Source organism: Salarias fasciatus, chromosome 14 (genome assembly GCF_902148845.1).
Source record: "Salarias fasciatus chromosome 14, fSalaFa1.1, whole genome shotgun sequence".
Classification (NCBI taxonomy): Eukaryota; Metazoa; Chordata; class Actinopteri; order Blenniiformes; family Blenniidae; genus Salarias; species Salarias fasciatus.
The window spans coordinates 1,695,383-1,722,097 of NC_043758.1; the positions used below are offsets into that span (position 1 = coordinate 1,695,383).

The 26,715-nt window shown below is 49.1% G+C and overlaps 1 protein-coding gene across 1 annotated transcript in view; it reads right to left on the reverse strand.

Annotated features, from left to right (window-relative positions):
- The window catches only part of dlc (deltaC), a 118,815-nt gene that overhangs the window by 14,056 nt on the left and 78,044 nt on the right, over nucleotides 1–26,715 (reverse strand). Inside the window, exon 8 of the mRNA XM_030107765.1 lies at nucleotides 1,929–2,655. Within this exon, the coding sequence (XP_029963625.1) occupies nucleotides 1,929–2,655 (727 nt within the window). The remainder of the gene's footprint in view (nucleotides 1–1,928; nucleotides 2,656–26,715) is intronic.

Sequence of the window (26,715 nt, forward strand, 5' to 3'; positions counted from 1 at the left end):
CAACAACAGCCGAAAAGAAAAGAAGAAATGAAAAGGAAAACAAAAATAACAATGAGGACAACAATTAAAACACCAGCACCTTTGAGAGAGAGCGACAGAAACAAGAACAAAAACAATCAACAATAACAACAACAATGAAAAAAGCAACAGCACAAATGGGAATAACTTCCAAAACAAAACAAACAAAAATAAAACACTGAGAGCAACTGAAACAACAATGAAACACAACAGAACCAATGGCAACAACTTTCAAAGCAACAGTCCCAAAACAACAACAACAAGAGCCACACTGGCAGCAATAAGAGCAACAACCACAACAGGCGCAGAAGCAACTACAGCCAAAACACCGACCGTTAGAACCGCAGCACCCGATGCCGGGAACAAAGGAAAGAAACCATGAGGACAGCAGCAGTTTTCTCTGAACTGCCTCCAGGATGAAGGTCTGCAGGAGCCTCTCCGTCACCAGCCTCCGTCAGCGGGTGGCGCTCTTCCGCTCCCCAGCAGACCTCACCCGAGCCGGCCGGAGGAGCTCAGACCGGTGACCCTGACGTCGTGCGTCATGAAGAGCCTGGAGCGGCTCCTGCTTCCAGGTTCAGCACGCCCAGGACCCCCCCCCCCCCCATCTGCCAGCCAGGTGGAGGCGGAGGCCAAGGCCGAGGCGGAGGTGGAGGTGGAGGACACCATTCTTTACCTGCGGCACCGGGCTACGGAGTGCCGTGAGGATGGCGCTCTTCCTCTTCAGCAGCGGCTTCAACGCCGTCCAGTCCCGTCCAGTCTGAGACAAGCTGAGCAACATGGAGGCGGACTCGAACCAGGTCTCCTGGGTCAGGGACCACCTCACTGAGTCCAGCACCAGTCTGAACTCTGAGCCATGCAGAAGAGCTCCGACCACACTGCCACTGTCATACCCCTTTCCCACTGGCCAAGAAACCCGTTTAAACCCGCTAACACCCGGCTCCTCATGGCAGTGGGAAAGGGTTTCAACGGCATCTCGACCCGGGTTTTAATCGGCTCGCCTCTGATCGGCTTCATTGGGAAGGCAGACCCGGGTTGACACGGTAATTTACGTGATAATGTTGCCGTAGCGTGGCTATGTTAGCGTATCTATGTTAGCATGGCTACGTTAGTGCACTAGTTGTTGTTTCTGGACACAGCGTGAGATTTCCTTCGTCATGATGACCAAGCATCGGCAAGACAGCGAGATCAGAGAGCTTCTCTTGATCCGTGGGGAAGAGGAGATTTGTCCACAGGTAACGGGGATGGTGCTCCGCTCCATTGTTAAGCTTGCGGTGCTCCGTCTCGCTGATGATGTCATCAACGCGAGACATCATCAGCACGGAAAAACGCAGCAATGCAGCTTGCCAGCAGGCGGTTAGACCCAGGTCTGCAGGCGGTGGGAAAGGAGGCGATTGCCGATTCGTAGCAGGTTGACCCGCTAGTTGACCCGCTAGTTTCAGTGGGAAAGGGGTCTTAGAGGAGTGGAGGATGGACAAGAGATGGAGTGCAGGGGGGGGGGGGGGGGGGGGGGGGGGGGAGGTCAGAGTCCTTTGTTTTCCCTTAGCAGACTGGGCTCCTGTAACATCTGAACAAGCCGCGGCTGCTGTTCCACCAGTATGTGGTGTTCAAGGTTGTTTTCACCTCCAATGACTCCAAACAGGCAAAAAACCCGTTGACCCCTATGAATGGTGACGCTGACCTGGAGACTGACATGAACGCTCTGCCTGCTCTGTATATAAACTGTCAAATACTTGAATTCCCTTCTGGATTAATAAAGTATCAATCAATCAATCAATCAATCAATCAATCAATCAATCAATCAATCAATCAACAAAAGAAAGACAGCAGCAACAGCAGCAGCAGAGAGAAACGGTGTGGGAAGCAGACGGAGTGAAGGAAGGAAGGGAGAGGGAAGCAGAATGTCAACTTACAAGTCAAACTTGTTCTTCTCGGTGAGCCGCTCCTCCTTCGCCAGGTTATAATCCGCCATCTTGTTTTTGAACATGGACAAGTTGTCCCCGGCCTTCTCCAGCAGAGCCGCGTCCTTGTTGGACACTTTGAGGTGGCCTCTCTGGATGAGGAAGGCCTCCTTCTCCCTCAGGCTTCCGCGCGGCGCTCCCGGCAACGCGCCGTTGTTGGGAACGCCCCCTCCGATCACCGCGTTGTTCACCGTCTCCAGGTCGTTCTTCACCGAGACGGCGCTGGAACGGATTCTGCGGCGGAGCTGGCGCAGGACGTGCACGGCGGCGCACACCAGCAGGGACAGCGTCACCAGACCCAGAGACACGGCGGCGATCAGCGCCGGCGGCGCGTCGCCGTCCTCCGGCGGCTGTTTGGCCGGCGTGTTGTCCACGTACTGGCAGCGATCTCCCATGAAGCCCGGCACACACTTGCAGACGGGCCCGGTGAAGTGGGTGTAGCACGTGCCGCCGTTGTTGCACGGGAGCTGGTCGCAGGGACTGGTGCGCACGGAGCAGTCCTTGCCGGTGTAGCCAAGCGTGCACGAGCAGCTGAAGTCGTTGACGCCATCGATGCAGGTGCCGGCGTTCTGGCACGGATTCCCGGCGCAGTCGTCGATGTTGGTCTCACACCGAGACCCGGAAAATCCCGGCCGGCAGCGGCACATCACCCGGTTCCCCAGGTCCAAACACTGCGCACCTGCAGGCAGGAGCAGACGGAGAGGATTCAGACACAGGGAGGAACACCTGAACGCAACACGAGCAAGAGGAACACCTGAATGCAACACGAGGAAAAGGAACACCTGAACGCAACACAGTGAGGAGGAACACCTGAACACAACATGAGGGAAGAGGAACACCTGAATGCAACACTAGGAAGATGAACGTCTAAACGCAGCACATTGACAATGAACACTTGAATGCAACACGAGGAAGAGGGAACACCCAGCACAGCGGGGAGAAATCAAGAACCAGTAATCTTTATTATCATCGTGCAGAGCACAGCTACATTTTCATCAGCAGCTCTTGCAAACAAATAACATACGGTAAAAATACATCTAGAAAAAGTCTGAATAAGTTGTAAAGCAGAATAAAAAGTGACGAGTGCACAATGAAATTAAATCTACAAGGTGTGTGTATGTATGTGTGTGTGTGTGTGTGTGTGTGTGTGGGGGGGGGGGGGGGGGGGGTAGATTTCACACCTCTGGGAAGAAGCTGTAACCTGACACGCCAGATGGACAGTTTCATATGTCCGCCACGGAAATATTACACAAGTCCATCTGGGTAGCCGCTCTTTGATTTCAGAGGCGGGACCTTCAAAACAATCCGTAGCTGGCGATTGGACAACCGTTCGAACCAAAGAAGAAGAAGATTGGACGACCGTTCTGATTGACACGCGACACACTCACCACAGACCAATCCGCATCACGGTGTGACGTAGCTTACGTGCGCTGCTGCTGAGAAGCAGTAGACATAGTTTCCTGACAAAAAGACTTGAAGTGATGTTCTGTGCTCCTCTTTCAAAGAAGAAATTGAATCGCTTTCTTATAAAACTGCAGATATTGCCGTGTCCACGGAGATCGCTTCGCATGCCGCCATTGTTTTCAAACTTTTGGGCGCTTCCCACTGTCGTCACGTCTTCTCGTCACTTCCGCTCCTCTCGCAGCTCCCGCCTCTTTCCCCTGATTGGGCCGGCGACATTTTAACAGAGTGAAACCATTGGTCTATGGAGCGCTACAAGATGGGATCTGCAGGATTTAGGAACTGAATCAGGCAGGCCCATCTGCTATGCAAGGTTAAAGAAGCTGTGCTTCAGTCTGTTTGTGGGTTCTGATGTTCCTGTACCTCTTTCCAGAGGAAAGGGGTACAAACAGTCTGGTTGGGGGGGTCTGGGTCTGCAGGTCTAGGACCAGCCCTCCTTCGAACCTGGATGTCGTATATTGAGTCCAGATGTGGCAGAGGGCTTCCTGTGCTGTTTCTGAACCACTGCTGCTCTCAGACAGAGGAGGCTGTCAGCTGTGGCTCTGGAGAAGTTTGTCAGAAGCTGAGGGGAGAGTCCAGTCCTGTTCAGCTTCCGGAGGAAGAAGAGCCTTTGGGGGGTCTTCTTCACCAGGTGGGACGTGTGTGTGGACCAAGAGAGGTCAGATGTAATGTGGATGTCCAGGAACTTGATGTTGTCCACGCGCTCCACCTCCTCCCCATGAGGGGTGTGGTCCATCCTCCTTGATCTCCTGAAGTCTCCTTGGTCTTACCGGTGTTCAGGATGAGGTTGTTGTGTGAACACCGTCGCGTCAGGAGCTGGATCTCCTCTCTGGAATGAGTCTAATCATTGTCCCATATGAGACCCACTACGGTGGTGTCAGCAACACCTGAACGCAACACGAGGAAAAGGAACACCTGAACGCAACACTGTAACAAGGAACACCTGAATGCAACACTGACAAGGAGCATCTGGACGCAACACTGCGACGAGAACACCTGAATGCAACTCGAGGAAGAGGAACACCTGAACGCAACACTGTGATGAGGAACACCTGAATGCAGTACAAGGAAGAAGAACATCTGAATGCAACACAGCGAGGAAGAGCACCTGAACGCAACACACCTGAATAAAACACATGGACAAACAGACATGGTGAAAACGATACATCCTCGCGGCTGTAACAAGAATAAACCACTGAACACAACACAGTGAGGAGCAGCACCTGGATGCAACAGGAGGAGGAAGACCGGAAGCCTGGACTAGGAAGGGGGATTTTCTCTCATGGAGATAACTTCAGGCTTCTCCCGGTTTCCTGTACCGAGCAGCAGGCGAGCATCTTACCGGGTAAATCACCACGGTAACTGACACTGATCAGCTAAACTCCCACAGCAGGATATGGTCTGGGGAAGAGATTAGTGAGTATCAAAGCTCCGCCTCCTGACCAATCAGATCTCTTGAAAATGACCCGCCCATTCTGAGAAGACTGGTTGGTGGACGGTGAGAAGAGGAGAGGAAGAGTTTTTAAAAGAGATTCGGTCCTTTGAAATAATAAAATAAAGCCTTGTCGCTCAGTTCTGAAGAAATATTTTCTTCTTGTTCTCAGTTTAGCACCACATCTGAAATGATGAGCTTCATAATAATGGTCACACATTGTAGAACTGCAGGAACGATTTATGGAATTACAACTACTGGAGCCGTCTCGGGGAGGAATTAATATTCCAACAGAAATGGTTCTGGCTCATTTAAAATCTAAACTAAAGGAAGAACACTGAGGAAGTCAAACTGAGTGATCAGAGCGTTGTTGGCTTACATTGTTCAATGAATTAAAATTGAATAATGTCATGAAACATGCATTAACAGAGCCAGTCATTTCCTGGCAGCGGTCCATCCTGGCTTTTGGTCAGGATATGTTTGAATCCTTCATAGTTTTCATAGTCTGCTCCTCCATGGTGAAGGAACCTCTTGCAAGGTTTGTGATTGGTCAGATGCTGCAAACCCCACCCCTTCTGTGTCCCCACGCACTGACCAAGTTTGGAAAAGTCTGAGTTGATAATGTGCTTGGTCGTACAGGATTGTGAATGTCTGGGTAGAAACACCCAAACACAACACAGTAACAGTGTGAGGAACCTGGAGTGACCTTTGACCAGGATCTATCCTTTAACTCTCTCATTAAACAGGTCTGCAGGACCTCCTTCTTTCACCTGCGTAATATTTAGAAAATCAGTAACATGCTGACTCAAAGCCACGCTGAGGAATTAATCCATCATTTGTTCCCTCCAGAATAGACTACTGTGATTCCCTGTTATCAGGAACCAACAACTGGATAAAAAGTCTGGTTCAAAATGCTGCAGCAAGAGTTCTGACAAGAACCAGCAGGAGAGAACACCTCAGAACAATATTAGCTTCTTTTCACTGGCTCATGCTGGGCACGACGCCACACCTGCTTGACTGGGCCATGTCCTTCGTCTACCCCCAGAACATCCGACATGAGCCATTCTCCAGTTCGACCCAAAGGCCGCAGGCTGGATGACCTCGAGGGAAACCCCGCACCCGATGGCTCGACGTCGTTGCTGGCGACCTCCAACAACACGGAGTTGCTGTGAAGGATGCAGAGCAGATGGCACAAGATCACCAGCAATGGAAAAACCTGGTTCATCTGGCCAGCTCAACGCACCGGGACGGGATACCCTGACCCTCGCTGGAGCACTAAGTAAGTAAGTAAGTAAGTTTCATTGGCTTCCTGTTAAATCTAGAATATAATTCAAAATCCTTCTCTTAACGTACAAAGCCCTGAACAACCAGACCCCTCATATCTTAAACAGCTCTTAGTCCCATACTGTCCCAGGAGAACAAACGCGTCGTTCTCAGAGTGCTGGTCTGCTGGAGGTTCCTAGGTTCTCTAAAAGTAGAACAGGAGGCAGGACTGTGTCTTTTTGGTACTTTATTCTAATTTAACGTGCATGTCACGCCTCAGGCATCTTGGGCACTTTCTCAAACTGGGAGCTTGTTTGTTGCTCTGGAGCCTGGTGCCTGTACTGTCAGCCAGTCATCCCCCAGCCACACCACAGTGGCCATCAACACAGGAGAGCCATCAGGGCTCAGCATCGAGCAGGACACTGAAATACACTGAGCTCATCTGTCCCGCGGGGTCTTTCAGCCATGAAACAGCAGGCCCTGGACAGCCAGAGGCTCCTAAAGAAAGTTCCAAATCCCTCTTTCTGGTCCATGGTGCTGACCGCCACACCACGCCATCAGGGCGCTGACACTCCACGAACTTGTAGCCATGGGTGAGAGGGTTTGGGTTCGGGAGAAGCACAGCGCTACAGAGTGGATTTCAGTGTGTTGGGCAGATGCAAAATCCAACTGCATGACAACACAATCCCTCAAATCCAGCCTCATTCAAGAGCATATCCTTTATAGCCGTTTGGACCTAATGTGTCTAACTGAAGCACGGAACTGACTCAATGCCTTCTCAAGCTGGTCCTGATGGTAACCATCAGCCCGAGGACCTCAGGCAGCATTGGCTGTAAGCAGTCTGACTGTCATCAACCACATAGACCTGGGTCTGTCCCCTCCAGTCCTGCCTGAACTGTCTGCCCAGCATTAAAAACCAAGCCACCCCTTCTCATCGACCGGCCACCTCATCCAAATCCAAATGTCATCCCAGACTTCCCGAACCTCCTACCTTCATTCTCTATGTTGAGATCCTCAAACATCAAAAGCCGAACACTGGACCTGGCCATCACTGACTCCGCCCCCCTGACAAGCTTCAAGAGTATGAGTTTCCCATCATGAGTGTCTGTGTTTCTTCAGAACTGCCATGGCTGTCTGGCCATCACAGGGACAAGATGCCATAACCCAAACTCCTAACCCGAACATAAAAAAACCCAGAGATTCTATCTTCTTGGAAGCTGATCTTCAGCATCAAGTTTACAAGTAAACGATAAGTTGATGAGTCAGCGGAATTCTCAAACAAAACCCAGAGTAGCCTTTATGACCTTCACGCCCCCATCAGAACCAGATCTGGGAGCTTCTTAGCCCTGCCCCATGTTTCAACAGGCGGCTGCAGAAAATGAATTTTAGCTCTTGAGCAAACATTCAGAGGGTCTGGCCTCAACATCCTCAAACAAGCCTGCCATGAACATGAGAAGGACTATTTCAAGTCCCGGAAAAAAAAAACACAAGGTCTACATTCCTCCAACCTCATCCAGAGCAGCTCTCTTCAACTACATCCACCACACCATCCTCCATCACACCGCCCTCCCCAACCAGCTCCACCACACCAGATTCCTCAACCACACCGTCAGGCTGCATGAAAATGCACTTAAATGCTCCCAGTCATATCTCAGTAACTTCACCATTGGTGAAGTTAAATCAAGAACACAGAATGTCACCTGTGGCATCCCCCAAGCATCTGTCCTTGGTCCCACCCTCTTCACACTGTACATGCTTCCTTTTGGCCACATTATCACCCGCCACAAAGTATCTTTCCATTTCCATGGGTTGGGGTTCAGGGTTAGGGTTAGGGAGAGTTGACACTCAGCTCTCCAGAAAAACAGACCCTTGTCCCCCGTCAGCATCCACCTTGCTCCCACCATCAACCTTCACCTTCAACCTCTGCCTGGAGGAGATGAAGGGGGGGATGAAACGGAGTTTCCTCCAATAGTTGCAAACCAGAGGTCATAATAGTCAGCACAACCCATCAACTTCAGTCATCTCCAATCAAATCCTTAACCTTTTCTGGTGAAGACACCCCAACCTCCTCTACAGTTATGGGTATGACTCCCACCTCTGCTTTGACTTCCACAAAACTGTAAGTGCAAAACATCTGTTTGTCATCTCAAAACACCATGAGCCTTCAGAAAGCTCTTCCCCTGCCCACTGCTGAAGAGCTTTGTCTCCTCTTCATGAGCAAAAACCTTCAGAAACTCAGTAGATCCAGAAGATCACCACCAGATTACTCACAAAAACCGTGGTCCTGTAGTCCCTCCACTGGTTCCCCATCTCCACCAGAACCCAACGCAAGATCTGCCTTCTCACCGACCGGTGCATCCGTGGCAACACACTGCCCTGCCTCAAGGAACTGCTCACCCCGCTCACCCCTGTGCACTCCCTCTGCCTGAATGATTCACCACACCTCCACGTCCCGAGGACCAACCTCAGCACCAGGCGCTCTGCTCCGCCGCCGCCGCTGGCAGACTTCCCATCAGTCCCGAGGCTCCACAGACTGCTGGGACTGAAAACCCGGTTTCACAGCTCTTCCTGGTGTCCACTGCTCTTTGATGTGTTTTTATTGCTGCTGTTTCCACTCCGAGATTCAGAAATTTAAAGTGACAACAAACAGAAGGTATTTTCATTGTTTTCAAGTGTGCTGAAAGCGGGGATACATCTAAAGCACACAGGACGGAGACCCTCCAGGACCAGGACTGGACGGCCTTGCAGATGATATTCAGCTGTTCTGTAAACCTCAAGAGCTCTTTAACCGAGCACCCTCAGGTATTTTACTCTTCTAAATAAGAACGAGCTGGAGTGTACACAGAAGACAGCTGTACGTCTTTTCAGTCACAGAAACATCAGTGCTGCTTCCTTTCACTTGGAACTTTCTCACAGTGTCTCGTCCTTGTCTGAACCAGGTAGCAGCTCGCTGCCTCTCTCTCTGCCAACCTCTCACTCTGCTGCTCATTTTAAAAAAGACTTTTTTATTCAAACATCTATCAACATCTATAACCAAACATCTATATATGTTTCATTTAATTGTGAAGAGTTTGGAGTTTTTTTCTCAGTTGTTTGTCAAATATAATTTCCCTTGGAAAAACAAAAATACGCTAAAGATTACTGATGTGAGAGCTGCTGGTGTCGTGGAGCAGAATTCACATCTCGATGGGGCGGCTGTGGATCAGTGTGGAGCAGTCGTCTTGCAATCGGGAGGTTGTTAGTTCGATTCCTGTCTCCCCCTGTCTGGGCAAGACACTGAACCCCACATCGCCCCCAGTGGCTGGACTGAGCGCCTTGCATGGCGGCTGCCACCACTGGTGTGTGAATGTGAGTGTGAATGGGTAGATGTGTTACTGCAGTGTAAAGCGCTTTGGGGTCTGCTACTGCAGAGGGAAAGCGCTATATAAGTGTAGACCATTTACGATTACAGTTATTTACATCATCATCAAACTTTATTACAGACACGAGGTCCAGGTTAAGAACAGACACACACATAAAAGGGGTCTAAAATAGACACCTGTGCCAGTGACGCCACAGTTCAGACTGATAGCGTATGGTACTAATGCTTACACTGTGGATGATTGTTTTTTTTTTCAATCATGAGCCAGAAAACCACAAATAGCTTCATCATCTTTGAAGTAAAAGCTACTGGAGACAGGATGCACCTGAACGCAACACAAGCAGCTGGCCAGTTAACATCCGAAACGGTTAAAAACTGAACGCAACACTTAAAGCTCGTGTCTGGAGTTTTGAAAGAGAGAGGTTTTTTTAATCCAATGTCTCAGGTTCCCCCTCCCTCTGCATTCATGAGCGACCAAGCCACGCCCCTTTAATTTGTGCACGCGCATTATCTGGCGGGTGAAAATGAGAGCCTCTGAGTCCTACAGCATCCTCCATGTTTAGCTGTTTACGGTGGATGTTCAGCAGACAGTGGATATATCCGAGGTGAGCGCGGCGGCTGCTGCGTAGCTAACTCTCCTCTGCCTGGGCGAGCAGCCATGCTCTCTGGCTGCGTGCACATGTTGAGTGACAGCATGACAAGGCGGAAGCTCGAAATCTATTGGCTGAAGCTGACCGGCACTTTTTCGGATAACATGGGGGTCTATGAGACGAAGGTGGGGCTCATACATAAATGTTTATATTGCTTTATGCTAATATTATATTGTAGTATCGAACCAGACTGACACATTTAAGCTCTGTTGAAAAATGATACATACATTGGAAACGAACGGAAACTCCGGACATGAGCTTTAATGGGGAAACGTAATCCCTGAACGCAACACACCACAGGATAAAGGTAAATCCTGAACGCAGCACACAACGACAGGAAGGAGTACCTGAACACAACACGAACAGGTGGCCACTGAACACCTGAACCTGAACATGCAGACATTGGGTAACTCACATTAGGAGTTTAACGCCTGAATGCAACGTGAGAAGCAGAACAGCATGAAACACGATTTTCAGCAGAAAAAGGACAATCAAATCAAAAGTGACACAAACGAGAGAAGCAGCTGAAGGTCCTCCTGCTATCTGTCCGAGTTCTGCTTCAGAGGCTGAAAGACTCCAGCCGAGTCGGCGATAAGGTGCCGGAGCGGTGCTGACATGAGAACACGGAGATCTGCCTGCCGTTCTCCGACAGCATCACCGAGATGAAGAGATGAGGCTGGCAACAAATTCCCCGAAGCCAGCCTGCTGTGAGGAGAAACCACACGCGTGTACACCCACTCTAACCCGATTACAACTGCTGATTCCCAGCAGCACTGAAGTGCACATGAAAAACACACAGGACCCAGATTAGAGCCTTGAGGGACGCCAGAGAGTCTAAGGCTGAGGACGAGGCTCTGACACGCGGGACTTGAAGACAAATCAAATAAAAGAGCAGAAGACCAGATTCACTAACGCTGACGTGTTCACACAAAACACCAGAGATGTGTCGAGCCAATTGCTGTGATCTACAGTCATTAACACTTTATAATCCTCCACATTCCAGGGAAAGGAACCAAAAAGCTTCGCCAGGCCTCCACAACTTGTTTATGGCACCATTTCCTCACAGCAGATGCACCTCATCAGGACAGAAACGTGTGCTAGATTGGAAACATCCGCACGGCCCGTTTTCCTCCGTCAGGAAGTCACATGACCGAGAGACCGGGGCAGAAAGAGAGCAGCGAGAGAAGGATGCAGGAGAGGCTGGAGAACCCGCAGACACAGACACCAGCCGGCATTCACAGTCCCGATCGGGAGGATCGAAGTTCTAACTGCTCTGCGAATCTTCTGCATCTCACCACAGGGGGCGCTGCTGATGGCTGGGCTTGTCTTGTTGATCAGCAATTCGTGATCCAGATACGAGTCTGTGATGAACACTTTTTAACCACAAAACTGTGTGGAAAAAAAAGACTGTTATTGTTTAAAAGCTGGATAACATGATGTCTTCAGTTAGACGCTATTTTTCATTTCCCGATCAAGTTTTAGTCACTTTTGACAAGTTTTCTGACGAATGCTCTGAATAGTAGGTACAACTCAGTGTGAACTGTGCTTCTGACCACAGAGGGCGCCGCTGTTCCAAACCAACAAGGAGAAAATCTTTACAGTTTAGTGTCACTTGTGTAACGTACAATGGACGGATGGATGGATGGATGGATGGATGGATGGATGGATGGAGAGATGATTTGTTGTGATGTTAGGCTGTGATGATGGTGTGTGACCACAGAGGGCACCGCTGTTCAAAGTCTGCATGCTGACAAGCATCTCGGATTCTTTGCTACGTTCTACGGTGAGGTCAAAGGTCACTTTTCAAGCTTGATTGGTTGTTGACCGTAACTTGAGTTGCGGCCGCAGAGATCGCCGTGACTGAGGCACAAACTGTTCTCCCGCTCCTGAAAAGAGAAGGAGTCGGGCAGGAGCGCGCGTCAGACCGGCTGTGCTGCGTTTGTTTGGCTCCGACACAAACAACTCCATATTTGGTGCCGGTGTTGCAACACCGTCAGCGGCTGTCAGGGTCTCGTTGCTCCCGTCAGGCTCACTGAGAGGCAGGAATGACTGCAGATGGGAGATAAGCGGGCAGACGTTCCTACGCCAACACTAATGAGGACCTGAGGGAGGCTGGGGCCGCCCTGCAGGCCGGAGCCGATAACTGCAGGCTGGAGCAGTGAATCTGGAGCCGTCTGTCGCTGATTGTCTGTCTCTGACTGGACAGAAAAAGAAAAACATATAAAAATAGAAGCTGCTCGGATCCCTGAAGCGTCCCTGAGGAGCTCGGCCAGCTGCTGAAGACAGAGACACTCAGACTGTCTGATCAGGACGGACCGTCCTCGCCGCCCGCCGGCTGTGACTCCACTTGCACAGACTTGAACGCGGTGCAGATGGTGACTTCACTGAAACAGCCGGGACCGTTTTATTCTCGTTCTCACTGATCTGAAGTGGAAACAAACTGGATGGAGACGATGAAGGATCTCCGTCAGGTCTCTGCAGGCCGGCTGGAGCCGGACCAGGAGCCCCACGCCGCTTTGGCCCCGCTGCAGGGTTTCACACGTCTGGATGTGCTGCAGATGCTGCAGAGCTGTTTCTCCTGTCAAAACCCGAGGAGCCAATCTGACATGATGTGTGTGTGTGTGTGTGTGTGTGTGTGTGTGTGGTGGGGTGGGGGGTGGGGGTGAAAGGGTGACGGAGATGAGTAAATGTAAAAGTAATGCATTGGGGTTGTTCACATTTTTGGTGTAGCTGATAAGACTTGCTCAGAAGATTCTACACACACACACACACACACACACACACACACACACACACACACACACACACACACACACACACACACAAAGCAGAGAACATGTCCACTCGGTATGATTAATCCATCCTCGTCAAACAGTGATGGAGATTTTTTCAGAACAACTTCCTGTTTGGTTGTTCAGACAGAGAAAAGTGAATCCAGCTGTGAGAGAGAGGAGGAGGAGGAGGAGGAGGAGGAGGAAGAGGAGGAGGAGGAGGAGGAGGAGGAAGAGGAGGAGGAGGAGGACCTGCTTCTCAGAGACCTTCAGACTCTGGACTGAGCCTGTTTGTTTCATTCAGCAGTGAAAGTTTCTCCAGATGGTCTGAACACTGACAAAGAAGAGAACCATGAAAGTTCCACCGCCTGAGGAAGACGTTCCACTACCTGAGGAAGACGTTCCACTACCTGAAGTGCTGAAGCAGCTTATCTGTCCTGGAGCGGCTCCAGCTCCGCCGTCAGCCCTTTTATTGCTGGTGTTCCTGCCAGATAAGGACGTGTTTTCTGCAGAAGCATTAGCGGCTCACCAGCAGTCAGGAGGTCAGAGGTCGCTTCATTTTTCTCCGGCTTTCATTTTAATGGGATTCATTTCATTTCTGTGCTGACAGCAAGGCGCCGCTGACAAAACAGACACTTCCTGAACGACCGAGAAACGAAATGCAGAGTCAGCACGGAGCCAGGGGAGTCTTCAGAGTCCTTAGACCAGCAGAGACCTCACATTATATATTAATCCACTAATCTGATCCCTGATCAATAATCAGTCGATCATTCCAAGTCACACGGCTGGACCGACGAGCTCCTGACAATGTCACACACAAACACAAACACACCACACACTGGGGCTTCAAACTCGTGGGCGTGATGGAAGAACCGTCCTTTGAACCAGGGTCTGCCGGGCTTCCTCTGTGGTCCACCGCACGCAGCGGACCGAACACAGAGCCGGGGCGCCACTGCCACGGCTTAATGGGTTCAGCTGGATTTTCCACAGGGAACAACGTACAGGAGAGGAGCGCGAACCGCCGAGTGGCGTGAGTGGAACCGTCAAATCATCAACCGCCTGTCTGCGGCGGTCCGCTACGGTCTGCGGCGGTCTTCAGACCCCTGTGCATAGATCAGCCCTGACACACACACACACACACACACACAAAGTGAAAGTGAACTCTAACCTTTGAATGATCAAATAATGTTTTATAATCGTCACATAAACCGATAACGACTTACTGCTGCGGGTAAATCGATCATAAACAACAAATGATCGATCTAGTTAACTTTCACCTGGCGCCGTTTTAACTCACAAATACACCAGACTGCCAAAAGTATTCGCTCACCTCTCCGAATCTTTGGATTCAGGTGTATAACGCCGGGAACGCACTGGACGCGGAAGCGTAGCGGAGGCGCCGCGCGCGCCGCGCGCGTCTCCGCGCCGGCGCTTGGCTGTTCGCACTGGAGGCGCCTGCGCTCTCCGCGCTGGTCACACATCGGCTGCACTCGGCTCGCTCCGTCAGCTCTCGGTTTTCACGTTTGTTCCCTGTTCCCTCTGTCTCGCTCTGCCAGTATGGATGTGTGTGTTTTGGTGACCTGTGGAGAGACTTTTTCTCCTCCTGTCCTCTTTTTTTCTGCATCACGTGAATGTCTGTCGCTGTGTGTGTGTGTGTGTGTGTGTGTGTGTGTGTGTGTGTGTGTTTGGGTGCGTACATGCGTATGTCTGTTTGTGTGTCCATCTGTCTTGTGATTAGACCCAAGTGACAAATTATAGACGGACGAGCAACACCGCCCGTAACTAATCGTCATTTAATTTGTTATATTTTGAAAATTGACCGGATTCTCTTGCCTTTTCTGTTTCCGACTTCCTGTCTGGTCCGATCTGCTTGATCCAGCTTGACATATGGCGCTCCCGGCGCTCGCGGCTCGCGTGAAAAATAGAACGAAGCGGAGCGGGCGCGCTGCAGAGCGCGAGCCGCGGCGCGCGCGGCGCTCCACTGCGCGTTCGGTGCGGCCGGTCAGATAGGTTAACATGGGAGGCGATCAGAAGCGCCGTGCGCGGCGCTACCGCGTCCAGTGCGTTCGGGCCGTAAGAGACTGTTTCCACCCAGATGAGCGGAGCGGCCTCCAGGTGAATGGACTGACCTCAGACAGCATTTCCAGCCGCCCGTTGACAAACCAGCAGAGGCGTTTGACTGGAATCAGTGGCATGTGGACAGATGGGGGGAATCGAACCTGCAACCTTGTGCTTGAATCACAGCCTTCCCTGAGAGCTCTGTAAGCTTCAGCAGACCGAGACATCTGATCCGTGGTCTCAGCTGTGTGGGAACAGTTTGGAGTCGGACCGGTCCAGTTCCAACGGGACCGCTGCAGCAGGTCCAGACCTCTACCCCCCAGAACAGGGACTGCGAGGCAGGACGACTCCTCCAACGTCAACGTCTGACCTCACAAATGGTCTACAGTTCCCACCAACACACTCCCAAAGCTGGTGGAAAGCCTTCCTGGAAGAGTTGAAGCTGTTGCTACATCAGATTAGAGCCTCTGTTCTGAGAATGAGACGTTAGTCACTCAGAATTAATCAAAAGAAACCTGAGACAAAACGGTGAAATCCACTTCACACAGGTCTACTTCACGACAAATCTGACGATATGATACATAAAGAAAACTTCCTGAAGGAATTTCAAGCTTCAACGAGTCGCTTTCACCTTGATAAGAACCTGTGAGTAGCTTTTCAAAATAAACTAAGTACACGAAGGAGGTCACCTCTGACTTCGGGAGATCAAAGAGAAGAAAACACCTTCACCTCCACCTTCACAGAGAAGCAGTGGAAGTTTGCTGGAGTCAGCCAAATGTCACGGACCGCCACACTCAAACCTGGTCAGAAAAACCCCACAACAGACTCTTCTTCCTCAGAACACTGAGAAAGACTCAACTCCAGCAGGAACTGATCTCCTTCTCCTGGAGCAGAATCCAGAGTCCTCACCGACTCCTGAGCGGCAGTGCTGCTGAGACGAGGCCCTGAAGAGGGTGGTGGCCATCGCCCAGCTACAGCTCCGTCACGTCCACACGCTCTGCTACCTGCTGGAGCTCCGTCACCTCGACGTGCTCTGACTGATGTTCTGGACAGCTCTTGAACCGCGACCATCCAGGAAGTGTGGAGTACAAACGTTCTGACGATGCAGCTGTGGCCACCTGATGGATGAACTGCTCACTGGCGCCCACCACCCTGCAGAGAAAACTTCTATATTTGCTGCCTTTTTGTACGTCCTATTTTCTGTTTATGTTTGAGTACGTGCAGAGCACCAGTCAGTCAAGGGTAATTTCATCATACATTATATCGTGAACAAAACTCTCCTGATTCGATGATTTGAGAAACTTTCACTCAAGATTTGTTGGTCTCCTCCACTGGTCATGTTCTTCTCAGGAGAATAATCAGACTTCTGCAAAGAGCCGCTAACCTCCGACAACAGTGTCAGACGACGCCGTCAAACCTGACGCCGGGTTCATACTGGATGCGTTCCGGCTGCGGTTCGGACACTGCAACTAATCAGTAGTCATTAAAATCAAGGCTGTGGCTCACGCCGGCCGCGGTCCGTCCGGCGCCACGGAAACTTTCCGCTAGCATGTTATTATTCCGGACGCCGGAGCCCCGCCGCGTCAATCTAGACACAGGAAAGTCGGGTGCCTGAAGGAAACTTGATACGTGTTCCAAAATAAGTGATTTCAAAATAAAATCTGTGTCGTGATTTTGCTTTAATATTCTATTTTTTTTATTCTTATGGTAGAATATATAACAATGTGATGTAGTCATTATACACATTAGAAGAATGAACGGTTTTGTTCTTCACTGCAGGAAAGTCAAATGACTCCAAAATGGTACAAAAAACACTGGAGACCCAGAGGAGCTCTGTGTTGCCAGATTGGGCAGGTTTCTGCAAAATCAGGCTTCTTTGAATATGTCGGACAGGTTGATGAAGTGGTTATGTGCTTGTGACGTGTTTTTATTCTGCAAATACGGTTTTTACGGTTTTAACGTGGCTTTTCAACAGAGATGGAGGTTTGGGATGCTTTGTATTGAGTTAAACGGTTCTCACATTGTCTGGGCTGAGAGAGCAACAGATCTGGCAACCTCTTCCAGCGGACCGCAGACGCACCGGAGCCAGCGTGAGTGACAGCGCTGCGGTGATTCCGTACCGGAGATAGAACGGAGCCAGAACGGAGCCGGCGTGAGCCCGGTGTGAAGCTCTGAAAGCAGCTGCTTGCATCATTTCTGCCCCTGAACGAAGAAATAATGTATTTCAGTTCCAAGAGGCTGCTCTCCGTTCACAGACCTGCTGGGAGCTTCTGGAGAGCTGCTACTGTTCACTGCATTTTGCTGCTATTACTTTCAGTCAAGTCATGAATGTGACAGGTTGGATCCTGCAGAGAAAACAAAGGCATGAAAAGAAAAACAACCTTCACCAAGGCGATATTCAGCGTTTGATACCTGACACCAGTTCAAAGTCTTCAGCATCACAGTTCAGTGAAACAAAAACATGATGGAAGCAAAAAGATCTCGAATGATCTGAGAGTCAACCAGGATCTGATGTAATCAGCTGGGATCTAATGGAGGCAAACCAGGATCTGCAGGAACAATCCTTGTTCAGATGTAATCAATCAGGGTCTGAAGGAGTTAAAGCTGGATTTGATGAAATAATCCAGAATCTGACAGAACCAACCAGGATCTGAGGGATCCAAACCAGGATCTGAAGGAACCAATCAGGATCTGATGGAACCCAAACCAGGATCTGATGGAGCTAAACCAGGATCTTATGGATTTGACCACAATCTGAAGGATCCGAATTGAGTACTTTTGTTGGTCATGACTGAATTCCGTCGGTAGGCTACTACTGAGTATCGATTCACATAAAATCAAACAGACCATGTTTCAGTAGCTCAACCCATCATTGTGACTGTGAGGGAGTGGAAGAGAAGGGAATGCTGGCCTTGAACACAGCATTGCACACAAAAGAGCGTAAAGACGTCAGTGGCAGAGCGGCTACGGCTGCTAGGAGGCATCTCATCTCAAATCACAGCTCGGCTTTTCAAACTACGATGCAGATTAAGCCCCTGTGGGAGGAATACTTCTTTTCAAGAGTCTCTGATCTACGCCTACAACTCCTTCATTCAGCAACATCAGCACGCTACCATCCATTAGCAAGCTAGCATCCATTAGCACGCTAGCATCCATTAGCATGATAGCATCCGTTAGCAAGTGGTCTGCAGCCAGGAGTAAATTAACATTTATTACCACATAAACACACAGACAAAAGCACCAAAAACCGGTACATCTGAGTACCGCTACTGATTCCCAGGTACCAGGAATTAGTACCGTACCTGATCAAAATGTGAATGGTACCCATCCCTACCCTAAAAAGAACCAGCAAGAATCTGACAGAACCAACCAAGATCTGATGGAACAATCAGGATCGATGAAACCACCCGGGAACTGAGAAAGCAAACAAGGATCTAATGGAGCCATCCATGATCTAATGGAGCCATCCAGGACCTGATGGAGCCACCCAGTGTCTGTCTGATGGAGATGTAACAATTCACTGAGCTCATGATTCGATGCAGTTCACACTACTACATCCACAACGTGATTTTTTTCACAGTTCTCGTTCACAACATAATTTCCGCTTTATATTTTCACCTAAATCTTTCTGTTCCGTCTAACTCTGTATTCTGTAATCTTCTGTTGAAGAAGATTACATAAGAAGAAGGGTGCGGGTGCCCCATGCCCACGGTTACGAAGGGGCCCACTGCCAGACTAATGGCGGGAAAACTCCCCCCAAAAACTTAAAGTAAGACAGTTGCTGTATTTTTAAGGATATAAGTGTAAAAAAAATGGGGAAAAACCAGTCCACATTAGAGCGTTACTGACATAAGATTAAGAGGTAAGTGCAACATCATAGCTGGCAGGTCAACTTCCTCCCAGCAACTCAACCCTTCGTGTCTGGCAACTGTCTTGCTGCTGCTAGCTCCCGCCAAGCAAGGGGGAATGTTAGCGAAAATGTTCCGCACCAACAGGCAGAAAAAAAGTTTCTGATGACCGAGTTTCGGGTCAACCAGGACAGCACAGAGGGAGTAGAGCTAATCAGATCTGAGAGGGAGCAGAGTGACCGAAACAGGAGGATTTTACGCAGACTGACTGATGCACGTCAGGGTTTGGCATTTCGGGGCCACGGGGAAATGAAGGATGGGGCACCCCTTCCTCAAATGACTGCTGGTCCAGTACGATGTTCTCCTAGAAGAACATGTGAGGAACCCAGTGGGGCGGATCACCTATCTAAGCCACTGAACGTCATCGCAACAGAAGTTAAAGCAGGAAAGTTTTACTGTGTCATTGACTCCACTATTGATGTTGTCAGAACAGGTCAGTTCGCTCTGTCTCTCAGCTACGTCACTGGAACTGGAAACAGCATCGAATGCTTCGCTCAGTTTGAGGAGCTTTCAAACAGCAACTCTGACACAATACTAACATTGCGAAGTTTACCAATTTATGCTGGGATTTTGGAAAATATACTGCAGAAGACAATGATTTGATCTGACTCCCTCCAAAAAGAGTCTCCAGACGTCAGCATGGCTGTCCGGCCCGATTGATGTCTCTCCAGCCGACTAACGACTCTCCAGCCGATTGACGACTCTCCAGCCGATTGACGGCTGTACTGCACAGCTAAAAGAAATGCACACAGATGTATCATTTGGGGAAATGCTTGAAACAGCAAAAGACATGGCCAGAAGGTGTGCAACTCATCCTCTGAGTTCACTGAGTTGAGAGGCCAGAGACGAGAACGCCTCCATGATGAGATGGCAGAAGACGAACTGATCCAGGATCCCAAATCACGTTTCAAACTATAATTCTATTTTTATGTCATGGGCATTCTTCTGCAACAGGTCAAGAAATGCTTTGCAGATTTAAAAAAAAAAAAAATTCTATTTTGAAACCCAAAGTTGAACCCAGTTGAAAAAAATCCAGGATTTAGCCAACTCCCATGCTGGAGACGTGTCCACAGCTGAGCAGGTCTTGGATGAGTTTCTTCTTTCATGTAATGTGTAATCAAATTGAAATAAAGCACAACACCCCAGAAGTTGTCCTGCCATTCATCATCTGCAGCCATTTCCCAAAATTGGTATTTGGTATCATATTTACCTAACATCATCAGTCACCAGTGCGATTGCAGAACACAGTTTCAGTCTCTTGAAATTGATTAAAAACTATCTGCAGCATGCATGGAGGAGGCCTGACTCTCAAACCTCACTTTGCTGTCCATAGAGAGGGACGTTGTCTTTGATAACAACCAGGTGGCGGAAGGGCTTGGAGGATGAAGAAGAGGAAGATTTTGCTATAAGATCAGAGGCCACATCACCGTTTATCGTTGGAGACTAGCATGTTCAAACTGATGGAGCCTTTTTTTATATTGGACATTCTTGGACTCTGGGCATTTTGTGTTGGCTGCTGTGGATTTTTTGCTGGATTGGATAGATTTTGTTGGCATTTTCTATGGATGGGATTCAAACTCCCCACCGCTGGATGAAAACACCATCCGTAAGTTGCTCCATATTCAATGATAGATGCCATAGATGCTGGCTGTCTGGACTTTAGTTTTCATTGCTGTCTGTGTTGAGGACCGCCGTGTCTGCTTGGTAACTGCATTAACAGGACACATGCCGCCTGTACACCTGTTTGCTGTCCTTTCTGGGTGGATTGTTCAGGCTATTCAGACTGTATGGAATCTATCACTGCTGAATGTCACTGACCTTCTATCCTCTGTTTCCCACCCCGTTGGTTTAGTCTGCTTTACTTTCTAACCTCTATCTGACCCAGGTTTTAGCAAATTACTGGTTGCGGTCCCCGATTATCAGCAGGTCGCTGTTTAATGGTAAATCCTTGACAACGTCCATGATGCTGAAATAACGCAAACAGTCCTACACAGCTACTAGTAATCCTCTCTCTCTCTCTCTCTCCCTCTGTCTCTCTCTCTCTCTCTCCCTCTCTCCCTCTGTCTCTCTCTCTCTCTCTCCATTTATCATTGTTAACCCCACTAATTGATCAGCTGATTGATTACAGGCTGTCGCTGCGCAGAGTCTAATACTAGAGTTACTTTGTTTTCTGTCAAATCTGGCCGTTTACCAGGCAAATTATATCTCTTTGTTGATCTATGATTTTATTTCATATTTGATATTTCAAAGTGTGAGACTTTGTTTTAATTTTTGAAGCTAAAGTCGTCTATTCAGTCCAGCGTCCACACACAGCTCAGTTCCAGACCAGATCCATAATGTGAATTGTTAACAAGTGAAATAGCCAAAATGCTACAAGTCCCCGCCTGCTCTGCAACGTGACACGGGCTCTGCGCCTGTGTCCACTAGAGCCAGAGGTGTCAAGAAAGTACTTTCCCATGCCATGTTTTTGTTGTGCCCAGTCAGTTAACAAAGGGCTGGGCTGATTTGAATCACCTGCAACAAACAGTTCTGGGCCCAGGTGATCACAATCAGCCCAGCTCTTCGAGAACTGACTGGGTACATGGAAAACATGGCATGGGAAAGTACTTTCTTGACACCTCTGACTAGAGCTTTTTTTCTGGCATCCCATTCAGTGTGTATGTGAAAAGCACCGCACTGCATGCTGGGATGTGTCTTCATAGAGCTGTCCATTGGTCATTTGGATAAAGTTGAATATTCCCTACTTTACCAATGAAAACGACAACGGCAAAGCTTATTTCACCTCGCTATTTAAATCTTTTCAGAAAACATTTTTGCTGAATTGTTGAAGTTATAAAAGAGGACGTTTTTCAGCCGCCATGTTGGCGTGGTCTCAACTTCAGGAGCAAACAGCCACCGAGACGCGTTTGTCCAATCAGGTGCAGGCCATGCTACATGCTAGATGCTAAGCCGTTTAGAGACTCACATGCTACCGATGCTACAATGCTACACATGTGATGAAAACATTCTCGATACTAGCTTGTGGCGGCACACAGCAGCATGGCACAACTGAACGACGCTCCGCACGGCCCTGAAGTGTTGCAGCTGAAGCACAGCCTCTTTTGATTGGGACACGCCCACCGAGACGCCGTGCCTCTTGGGGAAAACAGGCGGGTGGACATGAAGCCAGAGCTGTTTTTTACCCAAAGGTGCCTTCAAACAGGCCACAGTTGCTGCTTTCTGCTCTGTTCATGAAGGAAGGGATGTGTTCAAACACTAGATTGCGCCGTCAGCTGGTTTAATTTGTCCCTTTTGGTTTGATTTTTTGATCTGGTTCAAAATACATCATTACATCACTCGGATCTGATAGAACAAACAGGGATCTAATGGAGCCAACCGGGATCTGATGGAACCAACTGACATTGGATGGAACCAAAAATGAGCTGATGGAACAAACCAGGATCTGATTAAATCCAACAGGATTTGATGAGATCGATCAGGACCTGAATGAACCAACAAGAATCCGTCACATGGAATCCGCTGGAACAAATCAACATGTGATGCAACCAACCAAACAGAACATGATGGAACCAAGCAAGGTCTGACAGAGCCAAGTAGCATCTGATTGAACCAACCGGGGTCTGAAGGAACCAGCCAAGATCCGACGGAACCAACTATTATCTGGATTTGATTGATGCGAGTGTTACCCTCACTCAATGTGGTTCTGCCTTATTACCTTCGTAATGCCGGATGAGGTTCCTGTGACGCTGTACATTCCAAAAACAGCAATCATTCATTCCAACCTCGCAAATCAGTCTTTGGCTGAGTCACGGCCTTGAAGAGAAATTTACCAATAGACTCGGATAAGCTCAGCGTAAAACTTGGTTCACCACCGTTACTTTGGTGTCTTCTGGGCATTTTATTAATCTAAAATGTAAAACTGGTCAAATGATGCATGCGGGGTAAACTCAACAGTGAAACCAGGTTTCCTGAAAGGATAAGCAACGGGGTTGATTACAGCCCGAGGATGCACTGTTTTCACCATGTCTGTCTGTCTGTCTGTCTGTCTGTCACAACGCCCCCTCTGCAGCAATTTTTTTAGGTCAAAACCACTTCAGAACCCTGCCTGGTCATGGTCCCCAGCTTGGCCAGTGGGTTTCGTTCAGCCACCATTTGGTCTGTCTGTCTGACGGGACAGACAGCTCAGGCAGGGTGTGTCTGTCCGGCTGTGATCCGGCATGAGGGGTTCTAGTTTCAAACTGTTTAAAAGGGACAGTTGAATATATGTCTGTATGTATGTGTGTCAACACGAGAAGAGAGCAGTAGTGATGAACAGGAACAGCTAGAGAAACACCAAGGCCTGGAAGAGCAGCTGGAGGAGATGTGGGCTGTGAAGGCAACAGTGGCGCCAGTACTGATGGGGGCACTAGGGGCAGGAACCCCCAAGCTGGATGCATGGCTCCAGGGAACACCAGGAACTACATCTGAGATCTCTGTCCAGAAGAGTGCAGTGCTAGGAACAGAAAAGATCCTGCAGAACCCTCCAGCTCCCAGGACTCTGGTAGACCCTGCAGAACCCTCCAGCTCCCAGGCCTCTGGTAGACCCTGCAGAACCCTCCAGCTCCCAGGCCTCTGGTAGACCCTGCAGAACCCTCCAGCTCCCAGGCCTCTGGTAGACCCTGCAGAACCCTCCAGCTCCCAGGCCTTTGGTAGACCCTGCAGAACCCTCCAGCTCCCAGGTATTTCTACAAGATATTTCTAGTATCTGCAGCGTTCAGTGTTCTGCTGTGCCAGGACGGTGTTGATTTCACACACATGTTCAGTCCTGCTTCCACAAAAGGTGCCAAGCTGCCGTGTTGCTGGTCGGAATGTAACATTATCCAGCGGTGCGACCCTGAGATGTGACGGCGAGACAAATGGAACAGTTTGGAAAATCTAGATAAATATTGTGGCGTTTGTCTTGTCATCCTGACGTCCAGGTTCAGGTTAACATGAAGAGCTGGAGGCTGTCAATAACATACGGGAGCACTCTGTGTGTGTGTGTGTGTGTGTGTGTGTGTGTGAGAGAGATTCTTTTCACATGACGTCAGATTATTTCTGTTTGACAGCGATAGTCGCTGGGTTTTTCTCTGGAAGTGACTGTGTTACCTGCCACTATTTCAATAAAGCTGAACTGAACTTCCGCTAACTTTGTTTATACTAAATCATTTCTAGAAGGAGCAGTTTGGGTTCCAGACAAAGTTGCACCACATGTGAAGTAAGACTAGTGCGATAAGATAAAGTGAGATTTTTTTGCAATACGTGACTTAAAGGCTCAGACTTTAAAACTGTCAGACGACAGGAAAAAGCTGCATCATTCCTGAAGAGTTGTCAGATATGGAAACATTTCAAAACTTCAGTGAAGTCTCTGGCTTCTTCCACTTCCATGTTCAATTGAATCCTGACGGCGGTGGAATTATCAGGATGCAGAAAAAAGAAATGACGCTACACTCCTGAGCACTTCAGCACCTTTTTGGTCCGATAGAGCAGCTCAACACTTTACTGATTGAAATTAAATTACATTTTTGACAAACGACTAAAACTTGCATAAAAATTTTGAGTTTAAATTAACACTGCTCCACTATCTGCCCCCTCTCCACAACCTCCAGTAACCCCATCTCAACATGCTCCTCCACCTCGAGGCTCTCAGGCTGACAACTGCCAAGCCACGTCCAGTGAGCCGCACTTCACCCCGGATCCCTGTCCACCGACAGTGGTTTCTGAATGTTAGCGAATGCTTCTTTACAAATCGCACTTTCTAATAAGTGCTGACAGATTCGAAGATTCAAAGACATGATGGTTTAGGGAAGAAGTGTTCACGATGGTTGCTGAGCAGTGGTTTTAGAAGTGCTGACAGATAATGGTTGATGAAGTTTGACAGACGATGGCTTCCAGTGACGAACTTCTCTGGACCTGGTTCACCTCGAACCAAAGAAACTCTCTACTGAACTGCAATCTGCCAATCACAAGATCCTAGATCAGAGATCACATATCAGAGACCACACCAGAAATCATCACAAGCAACAGCCGCTTCAGTAGCATTAGCAGCATTAACATTAGCAGCATTAGCACTATCTTTAGTTATGCTGTTATTATTAGCATCAGTGACACCATCAGCTTCACTGGCGTAAGCAGACCCATCTTCATTCCTCGTTCCAGGCTGCCCAGTCATTTCCAATGTGAGCGTTAAATTCGACCAATGGCGCCGCATCATGCTGGACCTGACCTGATCCCGTCGCATCAACATCCTGCTGAGAAAAGCTCAGCAGCGTCTCTTTACCTTCAGCTTCAAGCTTCTTCTCAAGGTGCTCAAGAACTTCAACAGCTGCTCCTTCCAGAGTGTTTGGATGGAGCATCAGAGCCCAGCTGAGCCCTACTACATCCTGTCGGTACCTCTCCACCTCCCAGACCAGCTCCAGCACCAGCTCCACCTCCCAGACCAGCTCCAGCTCCGGTTCCACTTCCCAGACCAGCTCCAGCTCCGGCTCCAGCACCAGCTCCACCTCCCGGACCAGCTCCAACTCCCTCATTCCACTTTTCAAGAGCCTGTTTCTGTTGCGGGGGCCCACGACACAACGTGGCCCCCCACTCTGTGAGTAGAATCACAATCAGGAGGGTTTAGCTCATTAGCAGAATTATCATCATTAGCTGCTGGCACTGGAGGGAGTGTCCAGAACAGACCCAGAACGGACTGTGTCATGCTGGGCTTCACCTCTGCCTTCAACCCGCATTCAACCACTTCTCTGGTGTCCCCCAGGGCTGTATGCTGGGCCCCATCCTCTTCATCGTTTATCTCTTCCCCCTTGGCCATTTTTACAGTAAGTACCTTCAACCATTACCTCAAGCTTCAAACTTTCATCTCAACCTTCACATTGACCTTCAACATTTGCCCTGACCTTCAATCTTCACCTTGACCTTCATCCTTCACCTCGACCTTCAACTCAACCTTCACCCTTTGCCTCACCCTTCATCTTTCACCTTGACCTTTAACCGTCACCTCAACCTTCCCCCTTTGCCTCGCCTCTCATCTTTCACCTTGACCTTTAACATTTGCTTCAACCTTAAACTTTATCTTTGACCTTCATCCTTCACCTCAACCTTGAACCTTCACCTTGACCTTCACCCTTCATCCTTCACTTTGACCTTCGCCCTTTGTCTCACCCTTTATCTGTCACCTCAACCTTCAACTTGAACTTTGACCTTCATCTTCTACCTCAACCTTGAACCTTCACCTCATCCTTCAACATTTGCCTCCCCCTTCATCCTTCACCTTGACCTTCACCTCAACCTTCAATCTTTAGCTTTCAAATCAATCTGTACATCCTATTCTTTTCTCTCCTTCTATCCTCTCACCCCGACTGGAATAGCAGAAGGCCGCCACTTCTGAGCCTGGTTCTGCAGGTTTCTCCTCCTCTGGGCCTGGTTCTGCAGGGTTCTCCTCCTCGGAGCCTGGTTCTGCAGGGTTCTCCTCCTCTGAGCCTGGTTCTGCAGGGTTCTCCTCCTCGGAGCCTGGTTCTGCAGGGTTCTCCTCCTCGGAGCCTGGTTCTGAGGGTTTCTTCCTTTAAAAGGGAGTTTTTTCCTTTCCATTGTTTCCTCTTCTTGCTCATGTGGATCTGTTGGGTTTCTCTGTAAAAGCAGCCTTGAAATGACTGTGTTGTAATTGGCGCTATATAAATAAAGCTAAATTGAATTGGACTTCAACTTTCAACGATGACCTTAACCTTCACCTCAACCTTCAACTTTCATCCTTCACCACAACCTTCAATCTTCATTCTCTACCTTCATCTTTTATCTTCAACTTTCAACCTTCTTATCAA